Source organism: Myotis nattereri, assembly GCF_964212035.1.
Source record: "Myotis nattereri genome assembly, chromosome: 9".
In the NCBI taxonomy this organism is placed as follows: domain Eukaryota; kingdom Metazoa; phylum Chordata; class Mammalia; order Chiroptera; family Vespertilionidae; genus Myotis; species Myotis nattereri.
In genome coordinates, this window is record NC_138084.1 from 66,570,951 (window position 1) to 66,594,318 (window position 23,368).

Sequence of the window (23,368 nt, forward strand, 5' to 3'; positions counted from 1 at the left end):
GGTTGGGGGTCACCACAACATGAGGAACTGTATTAAAGGGTCGCAGCATCAGGAAGGTTGAGAACCACTGCTATACAGAGTGACTCTCTGTGCATGGTAGAGGGAGAGGGAAGGAGCAGGGGGGAAAAATCAAAATGCCATACGTTCAACTCCATATGCTTTCTTATTCAGACCTTATTCAATCGAAATCATTTTAAAATATTCACAGGGAACTACAAAGATTAAAAAAAAAATACATGGACATGCCTGGCTGGTGTGGCTCAGTGATTGAGCATTGATCCTTGAACCAGGGGGTTACGGTTCAAATCCCTGTCAGGGCACACGCCTAGGTTTCAGCCTCGATCCCCAGCAGGTGTGCAGGAGGCAGCCCATGGATAATTCTCTCTCATCATTGATGTGTCTATTTCTTTCTCCCTCTCTCTTTCTCTCTCTGAAATCAATAAAACATATTTTAAAAAATCTATACTAATAAAAGGGTAATATGCTAATTAAACTGGGAGATTTTCCAGGAGACCAGCCAGGGAGGGCAGTTGAGGGCCATGAGGCTGGCAGGGGAGGGCAGTTGGGGACCATGAGGCTGGCCAGGGAGGGCAGTTGAGGACCATGAGGCTGGCTGGGGAGGGCAGTTGGGGTCCATGAGGCTGGCCGTAGAGGGCAGTTGGGGGCCATCAGGCTAGCGGGGGCAGGAGGCAGTTGGGGGTGAAAAGGCCGGCAAGCAGAGTGGTTAGGGGCGATTGGGCAGGCGGGCAGGTGAGTGGTTAGGAGCCAGGGATCCCAGATTGCAGAGGGGGCAGGCCAGGCGGAGGGAAACCCGCCCCTCCCACACACACACACAAATTTTGTGCACCAGGCCCCTAGTAAAAAATAAAAGAAAATATTTTTTTAAATACATGGACATGAAAATGGCTTGATCCTATAGTCAAGAAAGACTATATACACATTTGCACATCTTTGAAACCCTCACCGTATCATCTGTTTTAATAATTATTGAAGCATATGTCTATAGAACCTGATGAGCTGGTTTGTCAAAATGACTGTGCTTTCTGAGGAGCCATTTATTACAAGCATAACAATCTCATGAAACATCAACAATAGTCTATCCCTCTCAAAAAAAATATACATTTTTTAAAATCTCCAGAATGTGTCACCTGGGATCTGTAAAGAGACCAGCCTGACTGGAGATCCCTCCTCCTCCTCCCAACACGCCCCGACATTGCAACACACAAAAGAAAGGCTCCCCTGTGGCCTGGAAAGAGGAGTGGTGCCCTCCTGAGATGTTAGATATTACACTTATGAAGGGGCACCAAGAATCAGTCACAGACTGAGCCTCCCGAGTGTAGTCCTATTTCCAAACCAGAAGCACAATGAGCCAGAGCATCTCAGAAGATGAGGAAAAGCAGTGAAGGTGTAAAGACGTGGCTGCTGGGCGAAGGGCGTCCCGCTCCCAGTTACTATTGATAACTGGGACGGTGAGCTGAGGTGTTTTCCCGGGTGATGAGTGAGCTCTGAGGAACAGAAGATTTAAGCAAAAGTGTGGAAAATTTATTACAAGCAGATTCAGACTCCCCACAAGGGGAGGGGGACTCAGTCATGGGCTGCCCATGAAAGCCTTGTGTCCAGGGGCATATACTTGCTACAAGCCTACTTCTGTATTCATCCCTGTCGTCGCCGGACTGATTCCCTCAATTGTTTTTGTGCCCAGCAACTGACCTGAACTTCCCTGTTTCTATGTGTTCTTTCTCTGTTCCTGTGCTGAACTTTCTCTGTTTCTATGCATTTTTACACCTTGTGACTAGAGGCCCGCCCTTGGTTTCCCATGCCTCCCGCTTTGAGTCCAGAAATATTTTATTATTTCTGCTTGGTTGGTTTCTGAGATTAGGCCGGCTCAAACTGCTGTGTCTGGCCCTGCCTGTGTTCCACCTGCCTTTGTTTCCCACTGGACCCCTGCCCTATCTGCCTGCGTTTCAAGTTAATCCTCTCAATATGGAGGATCTTCGACCAGAATTCCATTTTAATACAAAACAGCATTAGAGGTCTTTTCCTGCAAGCAATCCAACAGTCAGTTCTTGGACTAAGTATAGGTTCAGGTATAGGTTTACCCATAAAGAAAAACGTATAAATAATCATCAAGAGCCACACCCTCCCCCACTTGAGCTTAGAGCCTTATTTCTGTGCACCAGTTTCCCTAAGATTCAAGGCCAGCTTCTCCCTGGAAGGCGATAGGTCATAGCCCCCGCCCCCGCCCCCGCCAGCCTTATCTCCCACTCAGTGCTGAAGGCAGGGTGGACTGATCTGAATTGGAAACTGGGGTCCCTTGCTTGATACCATTTCATAAACTTCGTTTAAACAAGTGTAACCAGGATTTTGCAATAAAAAACATTTGTGTAGAAATCACACAGGACTAGGAAGGCAAAGGGACTGCTTTCCCAACAGCCATAAAAAGCTTTAAGTTCATGTCAGAGACAGCAGCTCTGTCACAGAACAGAGACGTGTTCCAGCTCCTACTTGTTTATATCTTCCTGGGGCCATAACTCCACCCCACCCAGCCCCCTCCACACCATCCCCCTGGGAGACAACTTCCAGAAAAAGGAGGCGGTCAGATTTAACCCTTTCCTTTACCACAAGGCCTTTTAACTGCCAGCAGAAATGTGACATGATGATGGACAGGCTGCTGCTCTACTGAATGTAGTCAAGGTCAGTAAGAAAATAATAATAATATTCTTTAGTCAGCACATACCAGGAACTGTGATAAGCACATACGTACATTTCCTCAATAAATTCTTGCAACAACCCAGTTGAGAAACTGAGGCTTAGAGAAGGTAGCTTGCCAAGTTACCTTCACACAATTAGCAAATGGCAGAGTGACGAGCAGATTGGCTTGATTCACCTTAAAAACCTATGCTTTAGCCACAGTGCCACCCTACCTACAAATTAAATCTATAAAATGTTATGGGTAAATAGGCTTCTCAATCCTTAATAGCTCAAATGGTTTGAAACTAAATATACCCAGACAAGCAAGTGTGCCTCTGGCTAAACTTAATGCTTACAACAAAAATACAACTAGTTAACCTCGTCAAATTGTCTTTTTCACACATAATACATAACATAGATCAGTAAAGTCAGAATCATTGATTTATTTACTCAATAAATTTTTAAAAATTTCCTCCTATGTAAACAATCACTAAGAAAGCAATGTTAAATAGAATTATCAATCTCCGATCTCTTGAATTTTACAGGCTAGTGGAGATAAACATTAACTACAGAAAAACACAAATCCTATCTAATAAAAGAGAAACATGGTAATTGGCGTACGACTGCTACCCTTCCCATTGGCTAATCAGGGCAATATGCAAATTAAATGCCAGCCAAGATGGCGGCCGGCAGCCAGGCAGCTTAAAGTGAACATAAGGCTTGCTTGCTTCAGTGATGGAGGACTCCAACGTTCCCTGCCTGCAGCTGCAGGCCTCTGAGCTGCAACTCTAAGCAACTATGTTACAAATATAGAAGCTAAACAAAACCCCAGAAACCTGCTTTAGTCCTTTGGGCTTCAGCCAGCAGGATCGCAACATTGTATCAAATACAGAAGGTAAACAAAGGCCAGAAACCTGCTTTCAGCAACGGAGGCCTAAGAGCTGGAGCCAAGCCTCAAAGCTAAAGCTGGCCCAGAATAAAAAAAAAAAAAAAGAAAGAAAAAAGGAGCAGTTGGGAGCTTCAGTCACCCGCCAGCCTGAAAACAGCCCTCAGCCCCTCACCCAGACTGGCCAGGAACCCCAGTGGGGACCCCCACCCTGAAGGGTGTGTGACCAGCTGCAAACAGCCATCATCCCCTCACCCAGGCCAGCCAGGCACCCCAGTGGGGACCCCCACCCTGATCCAGGACACCCTTCAGGGCAAACCAGCCAGCACCCACCCATGCACCAAACCTCTATCCTATATAGTAAAAGGGTAATATGCCTCCCAGCACTGGGATCAGCGGAGCCGAGAGGCCTCCCAGCACCGGGATCAGTGTGACAGGGGGCAGCGCCCAAACCCCCTGATCGCCCTATGGCTCTGTGTGTGACAGGGGGCGGGGCTACAACCTCCCTATCCGCCTTGCTCTGTGACAGGGGAAGGCGCCCCAACCCCCTGATCGGCCCTGCTCTGTGTATGACAGGGGGCAGCGCCCCAACCCCCTGATCGGCCCTGCTCTGTGGGTGATAGAGAGTGACGCCCCAACCCCCTGATCGCCCCTGCTCTGTGTGTGACAGGGGGCGGTGCCCCAACTCCCCTATCGGCCCTGCTCTGAGCCCAACCAGGAGCTGCACCTAGGGATTGGGCCTGCCCTCTGCCCCCCGGGAGCAGGCCTAAGCCAGCAGGTCGTTATCTCCTGAGGGGTCCCAGACTGCGAGAGGGCACAGTGCAAAATTTTTGTGCACCAGGCCTCTAGTATTTAAATAATTGTGCATTGTTGTACTGCTCTGAGGGACAAGTATGTGTTATGAGAGAATAACCAGGAAAGCCATTATTGATTGGGTAGTCAGGAAGATCTCTAATCTGAAACCTACAGGTTGCACAAAAAGTAGTTGGGCTAAATGTGGAGGGGAGGAAGGTCTTCCAGGCAGACAAGACACTTTCTACCAAGGCTCTGAGCAAGAAAAGAGTTTGGCTCTTTGCAGACCAGTGATCCCTGAACAGGGGACATGGGCGGGAGATAGGAAATGAGGCTGGGAAGGGAGAATGTAGAGTATCAGGAGTTTGGATTTGACCTTCGTGCAATGAAAACTCATTAAAGAATTCTCAACAGTGTAGTTTCAGAATCTGATTTATCGTTTTTAAAAGCTCAATCTGGCTGCTGGGTGCAGAATGGATGTCAGGAGTACAAGAGTGGAAGAGAGGGACCAGTCAGGAAGTTTTACTTACAGTCATCCAAGCCAAAAGATAGTGGCTTGGACGCAAGTGGCAACGGTGGGACCTGGAGAGGGGTGGACAGATTGTATACATATTTAGAAGGTTATAACACGTAATGATGAATTTGATATAGGAGAGGCTAGGACAGTGATGGTGAACCTTTTGAGCTCGGCGTGTCAGCATTTTGAAAAACCCTAACTTAACTCTGGTGCCATGTCACATATAGAAATTTTTTGATATTTGCAACCATAGTAAGACAAAGACCCATATTTTGATATTTATTTTATATATTTAAATGCCATTTAACAAAGAAAAATCAACCAAAAAAATGAGTTCACGTGTCACCTCTGACACGCGTGTCATAGGTTCGCCATCACTGGGCTAGGAAGTGGATGGGATCAAAGATAAGTTCCAGGTTTCTAAATTGAGCAATAGGCCGATGGAGGCAGAGTGCAGCTTGAAAAGAGGGTGGGACTAGTAGGTACAATCGATGACTATTGTATAGACCCACTTCTCATTAATGTGTATGTGAATCGCTTGAGGAATCTTGTTACCATGCAGATTCTGATTCAGTAGGCCTGGGATGAGACCAGAGACACTGCATTTCTATAAGTTCCCAAGTGATAATGCTGTTGGTCCATCAACCGCATTTTGAGTAGCAAGGTTCTACTCTAGCAACACACAGGTTTGTAAACTTTTTGCCACATAAAAACAAACCAAAAAACAAAAAACAAAAAACCTCTTTTTTTATTTATCGTTATTTCCTAAAGAAAGGCTATTCTAATTACCAAAAGGTGAGAATAATTTTAAAATAAAGTTCTTTAATAAAGTTTTAATTTTAAAAAAAGTACACCACTCTTATTTTTCATTTGGCCACAGATGAAGTGAAATTTTTATTAGGAGCTGACTTTGAATACTGATCTAAATAAAACAACTTATTGATGAATGACATTTTTCAAGTTTCAAATAGCTATGATCATAGTCACTGTTTCATTCTTCTATAAAAGTCAAAAATCTATCATTATCAGCTTTGCACAGTGGCAGTATCATAGCCAATGAGGTTTATCTGAGGTGTGATTATTTCTAATTGAAAAAAAATCTATCATTATTTATCAGAAACATACAATCACCAGAATCAACCCAATGTTGTTCTTGGTTTCTAAGTCTGTTTGGTAAATCTTTTCCAAATCATTAAAACCATAGAATATTTATACCAAGTAGAACCACAGAAAGGACTGCTTTGGAACATGGATATAATTTGATATTACAATTAGCTCCCTCTTCATTTTATTGAATGTTTTTATCAGATTTACTATAGGTCAAATATGTGTGTATTCTAAATTAATCAGATAAAAGCTAGTAGTTTGGCAACTTTAAACAGTGACTAGAGAGCAAGTACATGGCCAGTGAGAACAATAGTATTAAATTTTAGATAGCTGAAAAGGAGCAAGCAGAGTTTAAATACATGAAATAAGAAGGTGACAAAAATTGTTCAATAAATTCCAACTGATTTGTAAGGGCTTTGTAGGCAGAATCAATATTTTATACATTTTGTAATTCCCATAATGACTAGTATGTAGGGCATATGGTCATTGGCCAGAAGAAAGGAATGTAAAACCTGAAGGAATAATAACAGCTAATGACAAAAAGATGTTTCACTTGGTAAAATTTTACAGTTAAATGAAGTGAAGAGGAGCCAACACGAATAATTAATACATTTATCTTGTGCCAATTTACAATCTAATGAGGCAGTCAGTACTAGTGTGTATGTTTTAAAGATGCTAAACTGAGGTTTGTAGAGAAAACAATCTTTTTTTATAATTTTTTTATTGTTGAAAATATTACATATTCCCCCTTTTCCCCCAACTGACCCCCTCCAGCCCACTGCAGGCCTTCAGCACCCATATCTGTGCCATGGGTTATGCATATAGCATACAAGATCTTCGGTTGATTACCTCCCACCCTCCCTCGCCTTCCCTCTGAGATTCCACATTCTGTTCCATGCTTCTATGCCTCTGGATCCACTCTGTTCATCAGTTTATTTTGTTACTTAGATTTCACATATGAGTGCGATCATGGGATACTTGTCTTTCTCTGACTGACTTATTTCACTTAGCATGATACTCTCCAGGTCCCTCCATGCTGTCTCAAAGGGTAAGAGATTCTTCTTTTTACTGCTGCCCAGTATTCCATGGTATAAATGTACCACAGCTTTTTTTATCTACTCATCTACTGATGGGCGTTTGGGCTGTTTCCAGATGTTAGCTATGGTAAATTTGAGCTGCTATGAACATAGGGGTGCATATGTTCTTTCTGATTGGTGCTTCAGGTTTCTTAGGATATATTCCTAAAAGTGGGATCACTGGGTCAAATCGTAGTTCCATCATTAATTTTTCTGAGGAAACTTCATACTGTTTTCCATAACGGCTGCACCAGTCTGCATTCCTGCCAGCAGTGTACAAGAGTTCCCTTTTCTCCACATCCTGACCAGCACTTGTCATTTGTTGATTTGTTGATGATAGCCATTCTGACAGGTGTGAGGTGATACCTCATTGTCATTTTAATTGGCATCTTTTTGATGATCATTGGCACTGAGCAGCTTTTCATATGTCTCTTGGCCATCTGTATGCCCTCTTTGGAGAAGTGTCTATTTAGATCCTTTGCCCATTTTTTAATTGTCTTCCTTTTGTTAAGTTGTATGAGTTCCTTATATATTTTGGATATTGACCCTTTATCGGATGTATCATTGCCAAGTATGTTCTCGTGTACAATGGGTTCTCTTCATGTTGTTGATGGCTTCTTTGCTGTGTAGAAGCTTTTTGCTTTGATGTAATCCCGTTGTTTATTTTCTCCTTTGTTTCCTCTGCCTTAGGAGATGTATCTGTACATATATTACTACGAGAGATGTCTGAGATTTTGCTGCCTATGGTTTCTCTTAGGATTTTTATGGTTTCATGACTTACATTTAGATCTTTTATCCATTTTGAGTTTATTCTTGTGTATGGTGTAAATTGGTGGTCTAGTTTCTTTTTTTTTTTTTTTGCATGTATCTGTCCAATTTTCCCACACCCTTTATTGAAGAGACTCTTTTGACTCCATTGTATGCTCTTGCCTCCTTTGTCAAATAATAATTGAGCATAATGGCTTGGGTTGATCTCTGGGTTCTCTGACCTGTTCCATTGGTCTATATGCCTGTTCTTGTGTCAGTACCAGGCTGCTTTGATTACGTTGGCTTTGTAGTATAACTTGTAATCTGGAATTGTGATTCCTCCTTTGTTTTTCTTTCTCAAAATTACTGCAGCTATTCGGGGGTCTTTTTTGATTCCATGTAAATTTTTGGAGTATTTGTTCTAGCTCTGTGAAATATGCCATTGGTATTTTAATAGAGATTGCATTGAATCTGTAGATTGCTTTGGGTAGTATGGACATTTTAATGATGTTGATTCTATCAATCCATGAACATGGTACATTCTTCCACTTGTTTATATCTTTCTCTATCTCTGTTTTCAATGTCCTGTAATTTTCCGAGGACAGGTCTTTTGCCTCCTTGGTTAAGTTTATTCCTAAGTATCTTAATTTTTTTGTTGCAATGGTAAGCGGTATTGTTTGTTAAGTTTCTCTTTCTGAGAATTCATTATTAGAACAATTGTTTCTAACTCAATGTCTCTAGAGCAGCGATTTTCAACCTTTTCCATCTCATGGCACACATAAACTAGTTACTAAATTTCTGTGGCACACCAAAAAATAGATTTTTTGCCCATCTGACAAAAAAAAGTAGGTAAAATTTTGATTCATTCACACCAGATGGCTATTGTTTTGTTGGCTGTTGTCATTTTTTAATTTGACAATCTAAGGGGAAATAGGTCAGTGCCCCTTACTAAATAGTCAGGTATGACATGTCTTAAAAATTCTTGCAGCACCCCAGTTGAAAATCGCTGCTCTAGAGAATAACCATAAATTGAGATATGTCAACTCAAACCTTATTTCCTATATACACAAACTATATATTGAGATTCTGTTATTAGAAGCCCATATGAAAATAGCCATTAATATTAATGACTGTCATACATTGTAAGTTTTAGTGTCATTCATTGTGGTAATCACTTCATACCAAGTAACTAATTTAATCTTCATGATTACCTCAGGAGGTAAAAAAAAATTTATCTTCAATTTACAGATGAGGCAACCCAGTAGAGCTAGAATTGGGTTTCTGATCTGACTTCATTTCCGTGCTATTAAACATAGTTATACTATGAAAATACCAAAACTGATCATAAAAATCAATAAAGATAAAAGAAACCACAAACTTATGTGAAACTAAACACAGTATGAGAACTGCTTTGTAAATATGAAAGGTTGTTTTCTCCCCATATATACTTGTCTGGCCAAAGTTTGTTAAAGTGAAATTTAGACTGAAGACATCTTTATCTGGTAAATCTCCCTGTGAAAAATATTCTTTATTGCTCTGAAAACTAGAAAAAAATTAATCTCTGTAATTATGGGTATTTGTACTCTTTTTGCTTCTTTGTTGTTTTTTTCTTTATTAAACGTGTTGTTTCTGTGTTTTTTTTTTTAAATTTAGAGATCATTGGGAGATACTAAAAAAAAAACAAAAAACCATTGTCAAGCTTGAATTAATAAAGGTTGTTTAGACAGATATATACCATTCATGTATATTTAAGTGACAACTAACAATTAGAAAACTATCAATTTCCAAGTAAACACTGAACTTTAAGACTATGCACTCAAAATATAATCACTGATTATAAGGTTGAAAAAAAGATGATGAATTTCATCAACACAATAAAATGATTTACTTTTGAATAATGGAAAAAAATAAGCAAAGAAGTTCCTAAACTTAAATTAGTATCTTAAACCCAAAATGAAAATAACTATATTTTTATTTTGGGATTTAAAATAAAACACAAAGAGCACATATATCAAACTTCATCACATTGTACATTTTAAGTACGTCAGTATATCAATTATATCTCAATAAAGTTGGAAAAACCTGGAAAAAAATTACTATGTGGTTAGGTCCTGTGGAAAATGCTTTTATAAAGTATTAAGCAGATTTTTTTTTAAGGGCCATTTCAATTCAATGGGTTAGAAATCTTCAGTCTGCTTATCAATGTACAGAGCTAGGTTAAATGGGAAACCATGTAGAAAAAATTAAAATGAGCTTAAAAAATTATTTTGAGCTGAATCATGGATATACTAATAAATGTGAGACTATTTCCATGAGTCTATGTAGGCAAGAAAGCAAACATGGCACATAAAATAGACTTAATTGTGCTTCATTAAAATTAAGAATTTCTGATCATCAAAGCTACAAACAAGCTACAGACAAAAAGGAAAATATTTGCAATACATATAGGGTGTCCCCCCCCAAAAAAAATTGTATACACCTTTAGCAGCTGATGGCTGTAGATTCTATTACATTTTGAAAATTAAATGTATTTTAACAAACACTGCCTTTATAGTGTGTATGAATGTTTGGAGGGACACACTGGACTTATATTATAAACTTCCCTTAAATAAGAAAAGACTGACAACCTTTCATGGGCAAAACATGTGACTAAGCACTTCCCTGAAGAAAATACCCAACCCATCATATGCATATAAAAAAGTGCTCGACAACATTAACTATCAAGGAAACGCAAACTTAAACATCACAATGAGAAATTAATACAACCTCACCAGCATGGGCTGTTTGCAAAAATGCAGAACAACTGGAAATCTCACATTGCTAGTTGGTGTGTAAGTTGATCTACTTTAGAAAACTTCTGGCAGTGTCTAGTAAAACCAGTATGCCCTATGGCTAAGCACTTCCAAGCGCGGATATATTCCCAAGGGGAATGAGAGCCTCAGCCCATCAAAAGACATGCGCCCTACTCTGGCCCCACCGCTTAGTTGGTTGGAGTGTCTTCCCAAAATGTTGTGGGTTCTATTCCCCGTCAGGGCATACATACACCTAGGTTTCGGGTTTGATTCCCAGTTGGGGTGCGTACTGGAGGCAACCCATCAATGTTTCTCTCCTCTCTCATTCTCTCTCCCTCTCTCTCTACCTTCCTCCCTCTCTCAAAACATAGCCTCAGATGAAGATGTAAAAAAAAAAAAGGCAAGTACCCAATGTTTGTGACTGCTTCTAGAATACCCTCAAAGTGTAAACAACCCAAAAGGATAAATTGGTTTAGTAATACAATGGAGTACTAATCAACGTGAAATATATATATATATATATTCTCAGTGTGTGTGTTTCTCTCTCCTGCTGCTGCTGTGGACGGGGATAATCAAGATCAGTTCTTTTTTTTTTTATATATATATTTTATTGATTTTTCACAGAGAGGAAGGGAGAGAGACAGAGAGTCAGAAACATCGATGAGAGAGAAACATCGACCAGCCGCCTCCTGCACATCCCCCACCGGGGATGTGCCCGCCACCCAGGTACATGCCCTTGACCGGAATCGAACCTGGGACCTTTCAGCCCGCAGGCCGAGGCTCTATCCGCTGAGCCAAACCGGTTTCGGCCAAGATCAGTTCTTGAAGACTAGGGGGAAAGGAAAGGGGATTAGCAAAGAGGTGGGAAAAAACGATCCCCACATTCCGAAGCCAGATCCACCGCAACTAGACAGAACAAGAATGATAGATACAACAGGTAATTTTTCAATACAAAATAAGAATTGTGTGTCTATTAAACAGCCTATTGCACTGTGGTGTGTATGTCAACATTGCTTTAGCCTTCAGATGTCCCTTTACAAAAAGCCAGATGGTAAAGCCATAGTTTCCCCGGTAGGTAGTCACGTCGTCGTAGGCATTTGTCTTCCAAAATAGATAAACCTAATTAACTCAGAATAATTTTTCTCCAGAAATGTTTGAGTCATCACACTTCGATAACTATAAATCCAAGATTACCACCACCTTTGAGACTAGGAATGCAACCCACGCACAGTTTTTATCATCAGGAGCTCATTCCTACAAGAATGCATTGGCAATTTTTCTAGTTATCACAGCCGCTGGGCCGGGGGTGGAGGAGCGTGAGTGCTGGGGCCCTGCCCGCCCGGAGCTGGGACCGAGGACCCGGCCGGAGAAGACGCGTGGCCCCGCCCCCGCCCCGCCCCGCCCCCACGGCGTCGGCCTCCGCGTCTCTATGGAAACGGCGCCCACTTCGGCGCAGCGGGGACCACGATGGCGACCGGGGAGCCGGGCGATTTGGGCGGCTACTGCTTCAGATTTCTGCCCCAGAAAACCTTCGCGTCTCTGAGCACGCAGGAGACCCCCAGCCGGCTCCGCCAGTGGTGAGGGGCCGGGGGGCGAGGAGGGGCGCCCCTGGGCCTTCGCGGCTGTGGAGACGCGGGCCGGCGTCGGGGTGTCGGGGCGGGCGGGCGGGGCGGGGCGGCCCCATCTTGAACGGGACCCCGAGGGCCGGTGACGCGCGCAGGGGCGGACTCCGGGGGTGGCACTGGCCGCTGTGCCTTCGGAGGTGCCGGCCCCCAGCTGACTTTGCCCTCCTGTGCTCCAGGTCCATGCTGGGCAGAATCGAGGCCCAGGCGTTCGGGTTTGACCAGGTGTTCCGGGCCTACCGGAAGGACGACTTCGTCATGGTTGGTATGGGGGCTGGAGAGCTTCCGGGGTCCCTGCCGGAGTTCAGTCCCCCACTTGGGCGTGGATTGCATGAACGCCCCACCGCGCAGGGACGTTGTTTCTCGCAGTTGGAGAATAATAGCAAGTGATAAGTTTTTAAAGGAACTTCTCCTTTTCCCGTCACCATACATTATTAGCTCAATTTTGGGAAGTCGGCCTCTGTTTTTAATAGGCACATCTCAGTTTTGAGTACTTATTAACCCAGCTTTATCCCCAGCTTTCATCACTAGGCTTAGCTTCAAGTTACTTTTGTTTGGGCAAACCCAATCTGTCTTTGAGAAAACAGGCTCGAAGAGCAGTCCCAAATGAGGAATCGAAAAAATAATAATAATAAAATAAAAGTTGTTAGCTACTAGAAATAAGGCAAAAGCTCACTTGAAACAAGTTCTGGTGTGTGCGTTAAAATTAAGTCACATTATTTTTAATTCCTGGGTTTTTTCCTCAGTCAAATGGAAAAAACGGTTATGGTCTGTGATACGATCTTTGCTGTTCTTGTCCTTCGGGCACTGATTTATTCACTCATCCACCAGCACTTCCTGAGGGCCCACCATGTGCTAGAAATGTTGTCAAGTGCTGGGGATACAAGACCAACAGGAGCCTGGCTTTCAGGGATCCCACGGGCCTGTGGCAAGACTGTCGATAAACAAAAATCCGATCCTCTCAGAGAGAGCGAAGGAAATAGTAGCCTACTGAGTACATCAGTGTATTGACTGTGAGGGTATGTTAGGTTCCCAGGACTGTTGCACCAAAGTCTCACAAAATAAGTGGCTCAATACAACAGAAATATATTATCTCGCAGTTTTAGAAGCCAAAGTCCAAAATCAAGGTGTCGGCAGAGTGATGCTCCCTCTGAAATCTGTAGAGAAGAATCCTTCCTTCCCTCTTCTTCGCTTCCAGTGGTTGCCAGCCATCCTTGGCACGCCTTGGCTTGCCACTGCACAACTTTCATCTCTACCCACGTCAGCATCCCTTAGCCGTCTGTCCTCATGTGTCTATGGCTGTGTCTCTTTTTATAAGAACACCAGTGAATATTAAGGGCCCACCCTACACTAATTACATCTGCAACAACCCTGTTTCCAACTAAGATCGCTTTCTGAGGTTCTAGGAAGGACATGAGTTTTGATGGGCACACGAATTCAACCCTTAACAGGGGGTAAGTGGGTTAAATGTCTATTTCTCTTTCCCTAAAATAGTGTTATAGTGTTAACATAATATGCTAATATAAGGCTACTGATGATGACATGAATGATGTTTCTCAAATACTCATAGTTAGATTTTTATAGTTTTATAGTTTTCATTTATACCAGTACTGGCTCTCAATAATTAAAAAAAAAAAATTTTTAATAGGCACATCTCACTTTTGAGCATTTATTAACCCAGCTTTGTCACCAGCTTTTTAATTCTGAATTTGAGAGTGTTATAAAAATTTTTAAATATATTTTTATTGACTTCAGAGAGGAAGGAAGAGGGAGAGAAACATCAATGATGAGAATCATTGATTGGCTGCCTCCTACACACCCCCTACTGGGGATTGAGCCCGCAATCCAGGCATGTGCCCATGACCGGAATCAAACCTGGGACCCTTCAATCCACAGGCTGGCTATCTATCCACTGAGCCAAACCAGCTAGGGCACAAAATTTTTAATGTAAGTCACTTATTCAGTAAGTATTTATTGAATACTTACTATGTCCCTGCTCAGGGGTGTTAAAAAGATTTGATCCCAGCTTGCAAAACATATACAGTTTGGAAGCTAGAAATGTAAAATACTCTCTACAATACAATAAAATAATTGCTATAATGGAGGATATATCAGGTATCCTAGGCAAGGAAAAAAGACCACTCCATGGGAAGGGCATTTGTGTTGGGAAAAATTTCATGGAGGAGAGTGTAGAATTCATATGGGTTGTATATTAGACACAATTCCTCAATAGATTCAAGACTCATTCATAAAGCACAGCCAATTTTCTTAAAACCAGGTGATTTTTTTTCTTCATGTTTGTTAACCCTAATTTATTTTTCCTATGAGGTAAACACTATTATTTCCATACTAGAGGCCGGTACACAAATTTGTGCACAGGTGGGGTCCCTCAGCCTGGCCAGCAACCGGGGCCGATCGGGGCCATCTTGCCCAGTCCTGTCTGGGCCTATTGGGGGCTGGCCAGCCGGGGGGGAGGGACCGCAGGAGCTTGGCCAGCCACCTGAGGTTGGCTGTGGGAGCATACTGACCACCAGGGGGCAGCTCTGGCATTGAATGTCTGCCCCCTGGTGGTCAGTGTGCATCATAGCTACCAGCCAGTCGTCCTGTGATAACAGTCGCTTAGGCTTTTATATATAGCAGCAGTTCTCAACCTGTGGGTCGCGACCCCTTTGGCGGTCGAACGACCCTTTCACAGGGGTTGCCTAAGACCATCCTGCATATCAGATATTTACATTACGATTCATAACAGTAGCAACATTACAGTTATGAAGTAGCAACGAAAATAATTTTACGGTTGGGTCACAACATGAGGAACTGTATTTAAAGGTCCAGAAGATTGAGAACTACTGATATATAGAGATTCCAATTCAAAGAGATGTACTCGTACAATCATCATTGTTACTTGTGTAACTAATTTGGAGGAAATAAAGCATTGTGGCTAAGAGCATGACCCCAGGAGGGGATTTGAATCTTCAGGGCCCCTCACTGGCTCAAGCTCCTCAGTTGCAGAAACCCTTTCCAAGGAACTCTAAGAGACTACAGATATGGTCACATGGTCATATGCTTTTGAAATTTTTCAAAAATAGATGTTTTTGTATACTTAAAGCCCCTAAAATTATATAAATTAAGCCCTATAAAACCTAGATTCTTTCGATTTGTCCTCTCGTCAGATTCTGACTCTGCCACTTAATAAGCTATATAACATGGGGCAAGTTACTTAACCCTCCTCAGCCTCCATTTTTCTGCAAAATGATCATATGCTTGAAAGTATTTTTTTCATATTAAAATAATGCTGAGTTGCTGATAGAATTGTTATGAAGATTAAAGAAAATAATATAGAAAAATATTTCACAAATGCCTGGCTCGTATTGTTAATATTTGTATACTACTTTACAAAGTGTTTTTTCTTTTTTTTTTGTTTTTTTTGTTAATCCTTACCTAAGGATATTTTTCCATTGATTTTTAGAAAGAGGGGAAGACAGAAAGAAATATCTATGTGTGAGAAACACTTCGATTGGTTGGCTCCTGCATGGGCCCTGGGGCCCGGCCTGAGGAATCAAACCTGGGACCCTTTGGTTTGCTGGCCAACATTCTATCCACTGAGACAAACCGGCTAGGGCAGTGATGGCGAACCTATGATGCGTGTCAGAGGTGACACGCGAACTCATTTTTTTGGTTGATTTTTCTTTGTTAAATGGCATTTAAATATCTATATATATAAAGGCCTAAACGACCATCTGACCGTTAGCTATGACGCACACTGACCACCAGGGGACAGATGTTCAACGTAGGAGCTGCCGAGCGACAGCAACTTTGTAGAGTGCCCTCTCTCATTCTGGGACCCCTCGGGGAATGTCAGACTGCCAGTTTCGGCCCGACCCCCACAGGCCAGGCCGAGGGACCCCACCTGATGGAGGGACCCCGCTCACTCCACAGATGCCCTTCAAGCCCCGGTCACCCCAGGTGCAGCCAGCTAGGGAGAGACCGAGGGAGGTTGGCTCCAGGGCGTGTCTGGCCCATTTAGCCCAGTCCTGCCCTGCCGGCCACCTAATTAATTTCCTTTCAATGTGCACGAATTCGTGCACTGAGCCTCTAATATAAAATAAATACCAAAAATATAAGTCTTTGTTTTACTATGGTTGCAAATATCAAAAAATGTCTATATGTGACAGCACCAGAGTTAAGTTAGGGTTTTTCAAAATGCTGACACGCCGAGCTCAAAAGGTTCGCCATCACTGGACTAGGGCCAAAGTGTTTTTCTATCGCAATAGTGACTACTGTTTGCCAGATTAGTTTTCATCACTTTTTACACATTTGTCACTAACCTTTTCAACAATCTGGTAAATTTGGTGTTTTGATCCCCATTTTATAGCTTAGGAAACTAAAGCTCAGAATAGTTAGATAATTTGTGCAACAATGCCCAGCAAATGGCAGAATCCAGGCCTTCAGACTTAAACATCCATGTCATTTCTACTACAAACCTGATAGCTGAACAAAGGGTATTGTTAAACTAGAATTCCAGATCCTGGATTTTTCTTTTCAGTTTAAAAATGAATTCTGTTCCAAAGTTCATTTGTGAGGTAGTCAATGGATGGAAAGAAGGAAGGGAACAGTCATCCAGCAAACATTATTTTAGTTCCTAGGTCTGTGCTGATGAACAAGATAGTTAGGGCGAGGGGAACACCAGAGATCTCATTGCAGAGTGAACGGTGATATCAAACAAAGCGCGTGCACAGGCACTGTGGTGGCACAAACGAGAAAGTGACTTTCTGACTGCAGTGGTCAGAGGAGGGTTTACAGAAGTCACGTGAAAGAAGTGGAGAAGTTTGTCAGGTGGACAGAGTGAGGAAACAATGTTAGACAGATGGTGGGCAATATTTTAGAAGACCTCTTGAGCCATGCAAAGGAGTTTGAGCTTTAGCTAGCTAATGAGGAGTAACTGAAAGGCTTTTAGCAAGACAATAGAATGTAAAATACTGAGATCAGTGTGGTAGAAGTATATAGGTTAAGCAAGACAGTAAAATACTGAGATCAGTGTGGTAGAAGTGTGGAGGGTACATTGTTAGGACTGAGTTTGGAAGCAATGAGACCAAATTGGAAAGTGCTTCTCAATTATGATGATGTTCTCAATTAAGACAATAGCACCAAGTTAAAAACAACAACAACAAAACACCATCATGGCTTGAAGAGATGTTTATGAAAAAGGCAATACACAAGGACTGATAAAATACTCAGAGTAAGGCACTAAGTTTCCCATTTGGTTGACTGGAGTGGCAGATGATGCAAACAAACAGAATGAATTCAGTTTTAGGCGTGCTAAGTTTGAGGTGTATCGAAGTGGCCATATCCTAGATAGGTGAATATAAGATCTCACTTTGAGTCTTAAGAGAGCACCAGGCTCAGTATACAGTGTTGGATCCTCGCCATGGGGCTGGGGATAATGGGAGGGGAATCTTTCACAGAAACTGCAAGGAAGCTCCTTACTTTACAGGACTCTCCCGAAGACATGCACAACACGTCTGCTTACATTTCATGACCAGACTGCATACATCTCATGGTTACAGCCACAGAGACTAGAAGTGCAGACTTTTAGCTGAGCACCTACGTGACTAAACAAATTGTGATTTCTTAAGGGAGAGGAGAGAATTGACATTGGATTAGAAACCAGCAGTGTCATATAGATAAAAATATCAAATATTATATTTCACATGTGTGGCATACAGTAGACATACATTAAGAATTATATAGAGCCCTAACTGGTTTGGCTCAGTGGGTAGAGCGTCAGCCTGCGGACTGAAGGGTCCTGGATTTGCTTCTGGTCAAGGGCATGTACCTTGGTTTCGGGCTTGATCTCCAGTAGGGAGTGTGCAGGAGACAGCTGATCGATGTTTCTCTCTAATTGATGTTTCTAACTCTATCTCCCTTCCTCTCTGTAAAAATCAAATATATTTTTTAAAGGAATTATATAGGAAATAATATATTAATTTTAGAAGTATTTTTCAAACTCACATTCTATGAAACAAGTTTATTCAAATCTTCACATGCATTTTATCATCAGTATCTTTGTTATCACTCTAATTAGTTTATGAGTCATCTAATATTTTTCCAAAACACATCAGCTTTCCTAAAGTTATTTGAGATATAGAGAATCCCTTCTAATGCCTCACTGGAAATTCTCTAACAAACCCGAAATATATTTGCATACGTTAAGGTAGGTTTTGGGTTTTTTTATTCGTTAGGTGTGTAATTTTAATCCCAATGACAACTATCATATTGCTTTCTTTAAGGAACCTTTATGAAGACTTACTTCCATTAGCTCCACATCAATTCATTGCAGGCCATTTAGCCTACTTCCATTTATAATAACTTCAATGTAATTTGTAAGTTAATACCCCTCCCGAAAAATGACTGAATCTTAATTAAATTCCCTTCTTTAGAGATTTGTTCAGAAGATGTCTAAAAAGCATTCAAAACCAGTATTGATTGAGATTCATTCCAGCTTGTTACTTTTTTTTTTAATGAATTCATACCCTGGCTAGTGGGCTTAGTGGTTAGAGCATCGGCCTGTGCACTAAAGGGTCATGGGTTCAATTCCCAGTCAAGGGCATGTACCTGGGTTGCAGGTTCCATCCCACGCCCAGTGGGGGCACACGCAGGAGGCAACTAATTGATGTGTCTCTCTCACATTGATGTCTCTCCCTCTCTGCCCCTCCCTCTCTCCCTTCCACTCTCTAAAAATCAATGAAAAAAAAATGTCCTCGGGTGAGAATTAACAACAAAAAAAGGACTTGTCCATTGATTTTTAGAGAGAGAAACATCAATGGTGCAGCATCTATAAGCTGCCTCCTGTACACACCCCCACCGGGGACCAAGCCTGTAACCTGGCATGTGCCCCTGACTGGGAATTTAAAGGCCAACCACCTGGTGCCCAGGATGGCAACATCTGTAAGCTGCCTCCCGTACACCCCCAACCAATTGAACCACACTGGCCAGGGTGTAGCCCTTTTCTTTTCAAACATGTACATTATATACACTAAAATAGATGTGCAAACACTGCTTTGAAACTTTATAAGGCAAAACTTCCCTTTTTTCTGAGGAATAACTTTGGGGAAAACTTACTTTGTAACTGGGCATGTATGATACCTGTAACATGTTTGCCTTATCCTCCACCTCTAAATGTAAACTCCGCGGGGACAGGGACTTTGTTTTGCTTGTCATAATGCAGACAGACATTCACAAACACTTGTTGACTATTCATCTTCACACCTGGTCCCTTTCTCATTAAATGGCAGGCGTCCTGCCGGGTGTTTTCATACAAAATTCCCAGGAGTCACCTTTGATTCCTCTGGCTCCCTTTGTTCCTTCCTCCTCAATATGCTTTGAATCCATTCACTTCTCTACCTCCCTACTTGCTATGGGCTTGACTGATGTGAATATTAGATATTCTGAGTTATAGCGTCATCCTCTCTCCCAACTAGTCTCTATAGCCCTTCAATTTATTCTCTATACTACACCCAAAATTAACTCTTAATGACTCTTATCATCTTTCCTCTGCTTAAATCCTTCAGTGTCTTCCTCCTGACCTTAACTCAAAATACTGATCAACCTAGATAGATCTTAGATCAACATCAAAATTTTTGACCCCGCCCTAAACAGTTTGGCTCAGTGGAGAGAGCATCGGCCTGCAGACCGAAGGGTCCCAGGTTCGATTCCAGATTCCGGTAAGGGCATGGTTGCAGGCTCCTCCCTGACCCAGGCTCGTGCAGGAGGCAACCAATCGATGTGTTTCTCTCACATCAATATTTCTGTCTTTCCCTCTGTCTTCCACTCTCTCTAAAAATCAATGGAAAAATATCCTCGGGTGAGAATTTTTAAAAAAAGAAAGAAAATATTATTTAAAAAAATTTTTTTAAACCTTATCTACAAGGTCTAGTGCAAGCATGTCAAATTCAAAGGCTAACACAGACCAAATAAACAAGGTTTAAGTTTATGTGGGCCGCAAAAAAAACAAAAGCTTCAATTTTCATAGAAACGTAGGTTTATTTTGATAGAGACATGCTGAATACAAAGGGCTGAAATAAATGAGTAATCGTTAACATAAAATAATAGAACATTCAAATAAAAATTAATATTTTTCTTGAACATTAACTTACCAGACACTGAATAACTGCACAAATTAATAAGTGTAACGCAAATGAACCAATTTTTCTTGTTCTCTGAAAGCAAAATATTTCCTGTTTCACACACCAAGTCAGTCCAAGACTAATGATGTGGTGATTGGCTGCTAAAATATTCTCTGCTAGTATTAGTGGAGAGAAATGGTGCGCCTTTGCGTAAGGCACGTAAGGGAAATTAATGCAACACGATTATAGTAATCAGTCATTAGCCAACGTAGTTGGTTATTAATAATTATGTATAACAGGATATTGTAAAAATTAAGTTACGAAATTTTTATTAAAATGTCCCTTTCATACTGTTACATTGGCTGGGCCACAAAAATATTTGTTGTGGGCTTGATGAGCTTGGTCTAGTGTAAGTCCCCTGCCTCATCTGGCCATTGCCCCTTGGACTCTGGTCACACTGAACCTCATTTCCTTGAATGGGATGCTCCCTCCTTTCTCACATGGAGTTTAAACTTGCCATTTTTTCCACCTTAAATTATATATATATAATCTCCAGTGTCTTGCTAGAACCATATCAGGACAGCTTGACTGCTAAATTTTAAATAATCTTTGCTGATTGCTAAACTATTGGGTCATGGAATCCACCGTGGAAATCAGCAGATGCTACAAATCAGGGTTTTGGCAGAGGAAGGGATATCAGTTGTTAAACATTTAGCAACTAACCTGCTACTCACCTTTCTCATCTAAACCTAAATGTTCTTTCTGTATTAACCTTTCTTCCCAACATTATTAGATTAGTCTGCCTATTATGTACTTTTATAACACCCCGCACTTCATAATACTCATGGCAGGGACTGTGTCCATTTGATTTTGGAATTGGGAAGTCAGGTTGAGTCCATTAGTTGAGTAGTGGAGCAGCAGCCAGATACAGAAGAGTAACTGGTAGAGAAGGGAAACAAGAAGCTATTTAGGAAAAGTGTGATGGCTTGAAAGGAATATTGAAATAAGAGAAATATTTATTGCAACAATCTAAGCTCTAAGAACAGTTCATAGGGTCAACAATCTCTATCCCCTACCTTCTCTGCACCACCACCTCCCCCCCCCCCTTCCGCCCCCGGTCCCGCACAACACTACAACCACCACTTCTGAGGTAACTGTTAATGTTTGGGTATATGTTCTTCCATACTTTTCTTTATTTTCATATAAATAGAGACTTTATCTTGTTTTTTTGTTTGTTTTTTGTTTTTTATCATACATATTTTTAAACTATTTTTTTCCTACTCAAAACGTTCATGGTTTTCCTTCAGAGTCAATGCAGCAGATGTTTATTGAGTAACTGCTGTGTGCCAGGCCCCACTAGACCCTGGGAATATAGCAGTTAGTAAGAAAGACAAGGCTCCTACTCCTGTGGAGCTTACATTCTAACATGGACTCTCTTTCCAGTAACTGCATGCCACCTAGTGTAAATGTACTGTATGTTATTCCACCTTTCTTATATTGATGGACATTGAACCTGTTTCTAGGTTTTGACACTATAAACAATACTATAAAAAATTTTATACATAAATCTTAATCTATTGGTGATTTTATTTATGCAGGACACATACCCCAAAGTGGAATTTGTTGGATCATAAGATATGCATGGCCGAAACCTGTTTGGCTCAGTGGATAGAGCGTCGGCCTGCGGACTGAAAGGTCCCAGGTTCGATTCTGGTCAAGGGCATGTACCTGGGTTGCGGGCACATCCCCAGTGGGAGATGTGCAGGAGGCAGCTGATCGATGTTTCTCGCTCATCGATGTTTCTAACTCTCATCTCTCTCCCTTCCTCTCTGTAAAAAATCAATAAAATATAAAAAAAAAGGATATGCATGTTTTTAATGTTCAAGATTAATATCCAGTTCCTTCTCAAAAGGTTATAAAAATTCATACTTCCACCAGCAGTGTGTGAGAGTACATAGTTCCTGGTACTTCTGCCAAAGTTACCAGTCTTTAAATCTTGCCAGTGTAATGGGTAAAAGTGATGTCTCTTAGTTTTTATTTTCATTTCTCTATTCTTTAAGTTGAGCATATTTTTGTAAATTTATTGGCTATTTGTATGTTTATATGACTTTTTATAGCCTTTGTCCATGTTTAGTTTTTTATAGTTTTTTGTTTTTGTTTTTTAGAGAGAGAGAGAGAGAGAAACATTGATGTGATAGCAAAACATCAATTGGCTGCCTCCTGCACACCCCCTACCGGGGATCAAGCCCAAAACTAGACATGTGCCCTGACCTTTTGGTGCACAAGAGGAAGCCCAACCAATTGAGCCACACCAGCCAGGGATATTTTAATTTTTTTTTTAATCCTCACCCAAGGATATTTATTTCCATTGATTTTTAGGGAGAGTGGGAGAAGGAAAGAGACAGAGAAACATTGATGTGAGAGAAACACATCAATTGGTTGCTGCCTGCATGAGCCCCGATAAGGGCCAGAGCTAGGGAGGAGCCTGCAACCGAGGTATGTGCCCTTGACTGGAATCAAACCGGGGACCCTGTGGTCCGCAGGCCGATGCTCTATCCACTGAGCAAAACTGGCTAAAGCTTTAATTTTTATATACTTACTGTTTTGAGAGAGACAGAGAGGAACAGAGAAACAGCGATGAGAGAGAGAAACGTTGACCAGTTGCCTCCTGCACACACCCCGACCAGGGATCCCATAACCTTTTGGTCTACAGGGTGAAGCTCCAACCAACTGAGCTATACAGGCCAAGGCCCTTTGGGCAGGTTTAAAAAGCCCCTTATTTATTTATTTATTTATTTATTTATTTAATATATTTTTTATTGATTTCAGACAGGAAGGGAGAGGGAGAGCGAATTAGAAACATTAGTGATGAGAGAATCATTGATCGGCTGCCTCCTGCGCTCCCCACACTGGGGATTGAGCCTGCAACCTGGGCATGTTCCCTGACGGGGAATCAAATTGTGACCTCCTGGTTCATAGGTCAGTGCTCAACCACTGAGCCATGCTGGCCAGGCA

At 41.7% G+C, this 23,368-nt stretch overlaps 1 protein-coding gene across 1 annotated transcript in view; it reads left to right on the forward strand.

Moving 5' to 3' along the window:
- Positions 1-12,063: 12,063 nt before the first annotated feature.
- The window catches only part of CFAP300 (cilia and flagella associated protein 300), a 33,683-nt gene continuing 22,378 nt past the window's right edge, over positions 12,064-23,368 (forward strand). Inside the window, exons 1-2 of the mRNA XM_081099512.1 lie at positions 12,064-12,185; positions 12,410-12,491. Of these exons, the coding sequence (XP_080955638.1) occupies positions 12,076-12,185; positions 12,410-12,491 (192 nt within the window). The 5' untranslated portion in view covers positions 12,064-12,075. The remainder of the gene's footprint in view (positions 12,186-12,409; positions 12,492-23,368) is intronic.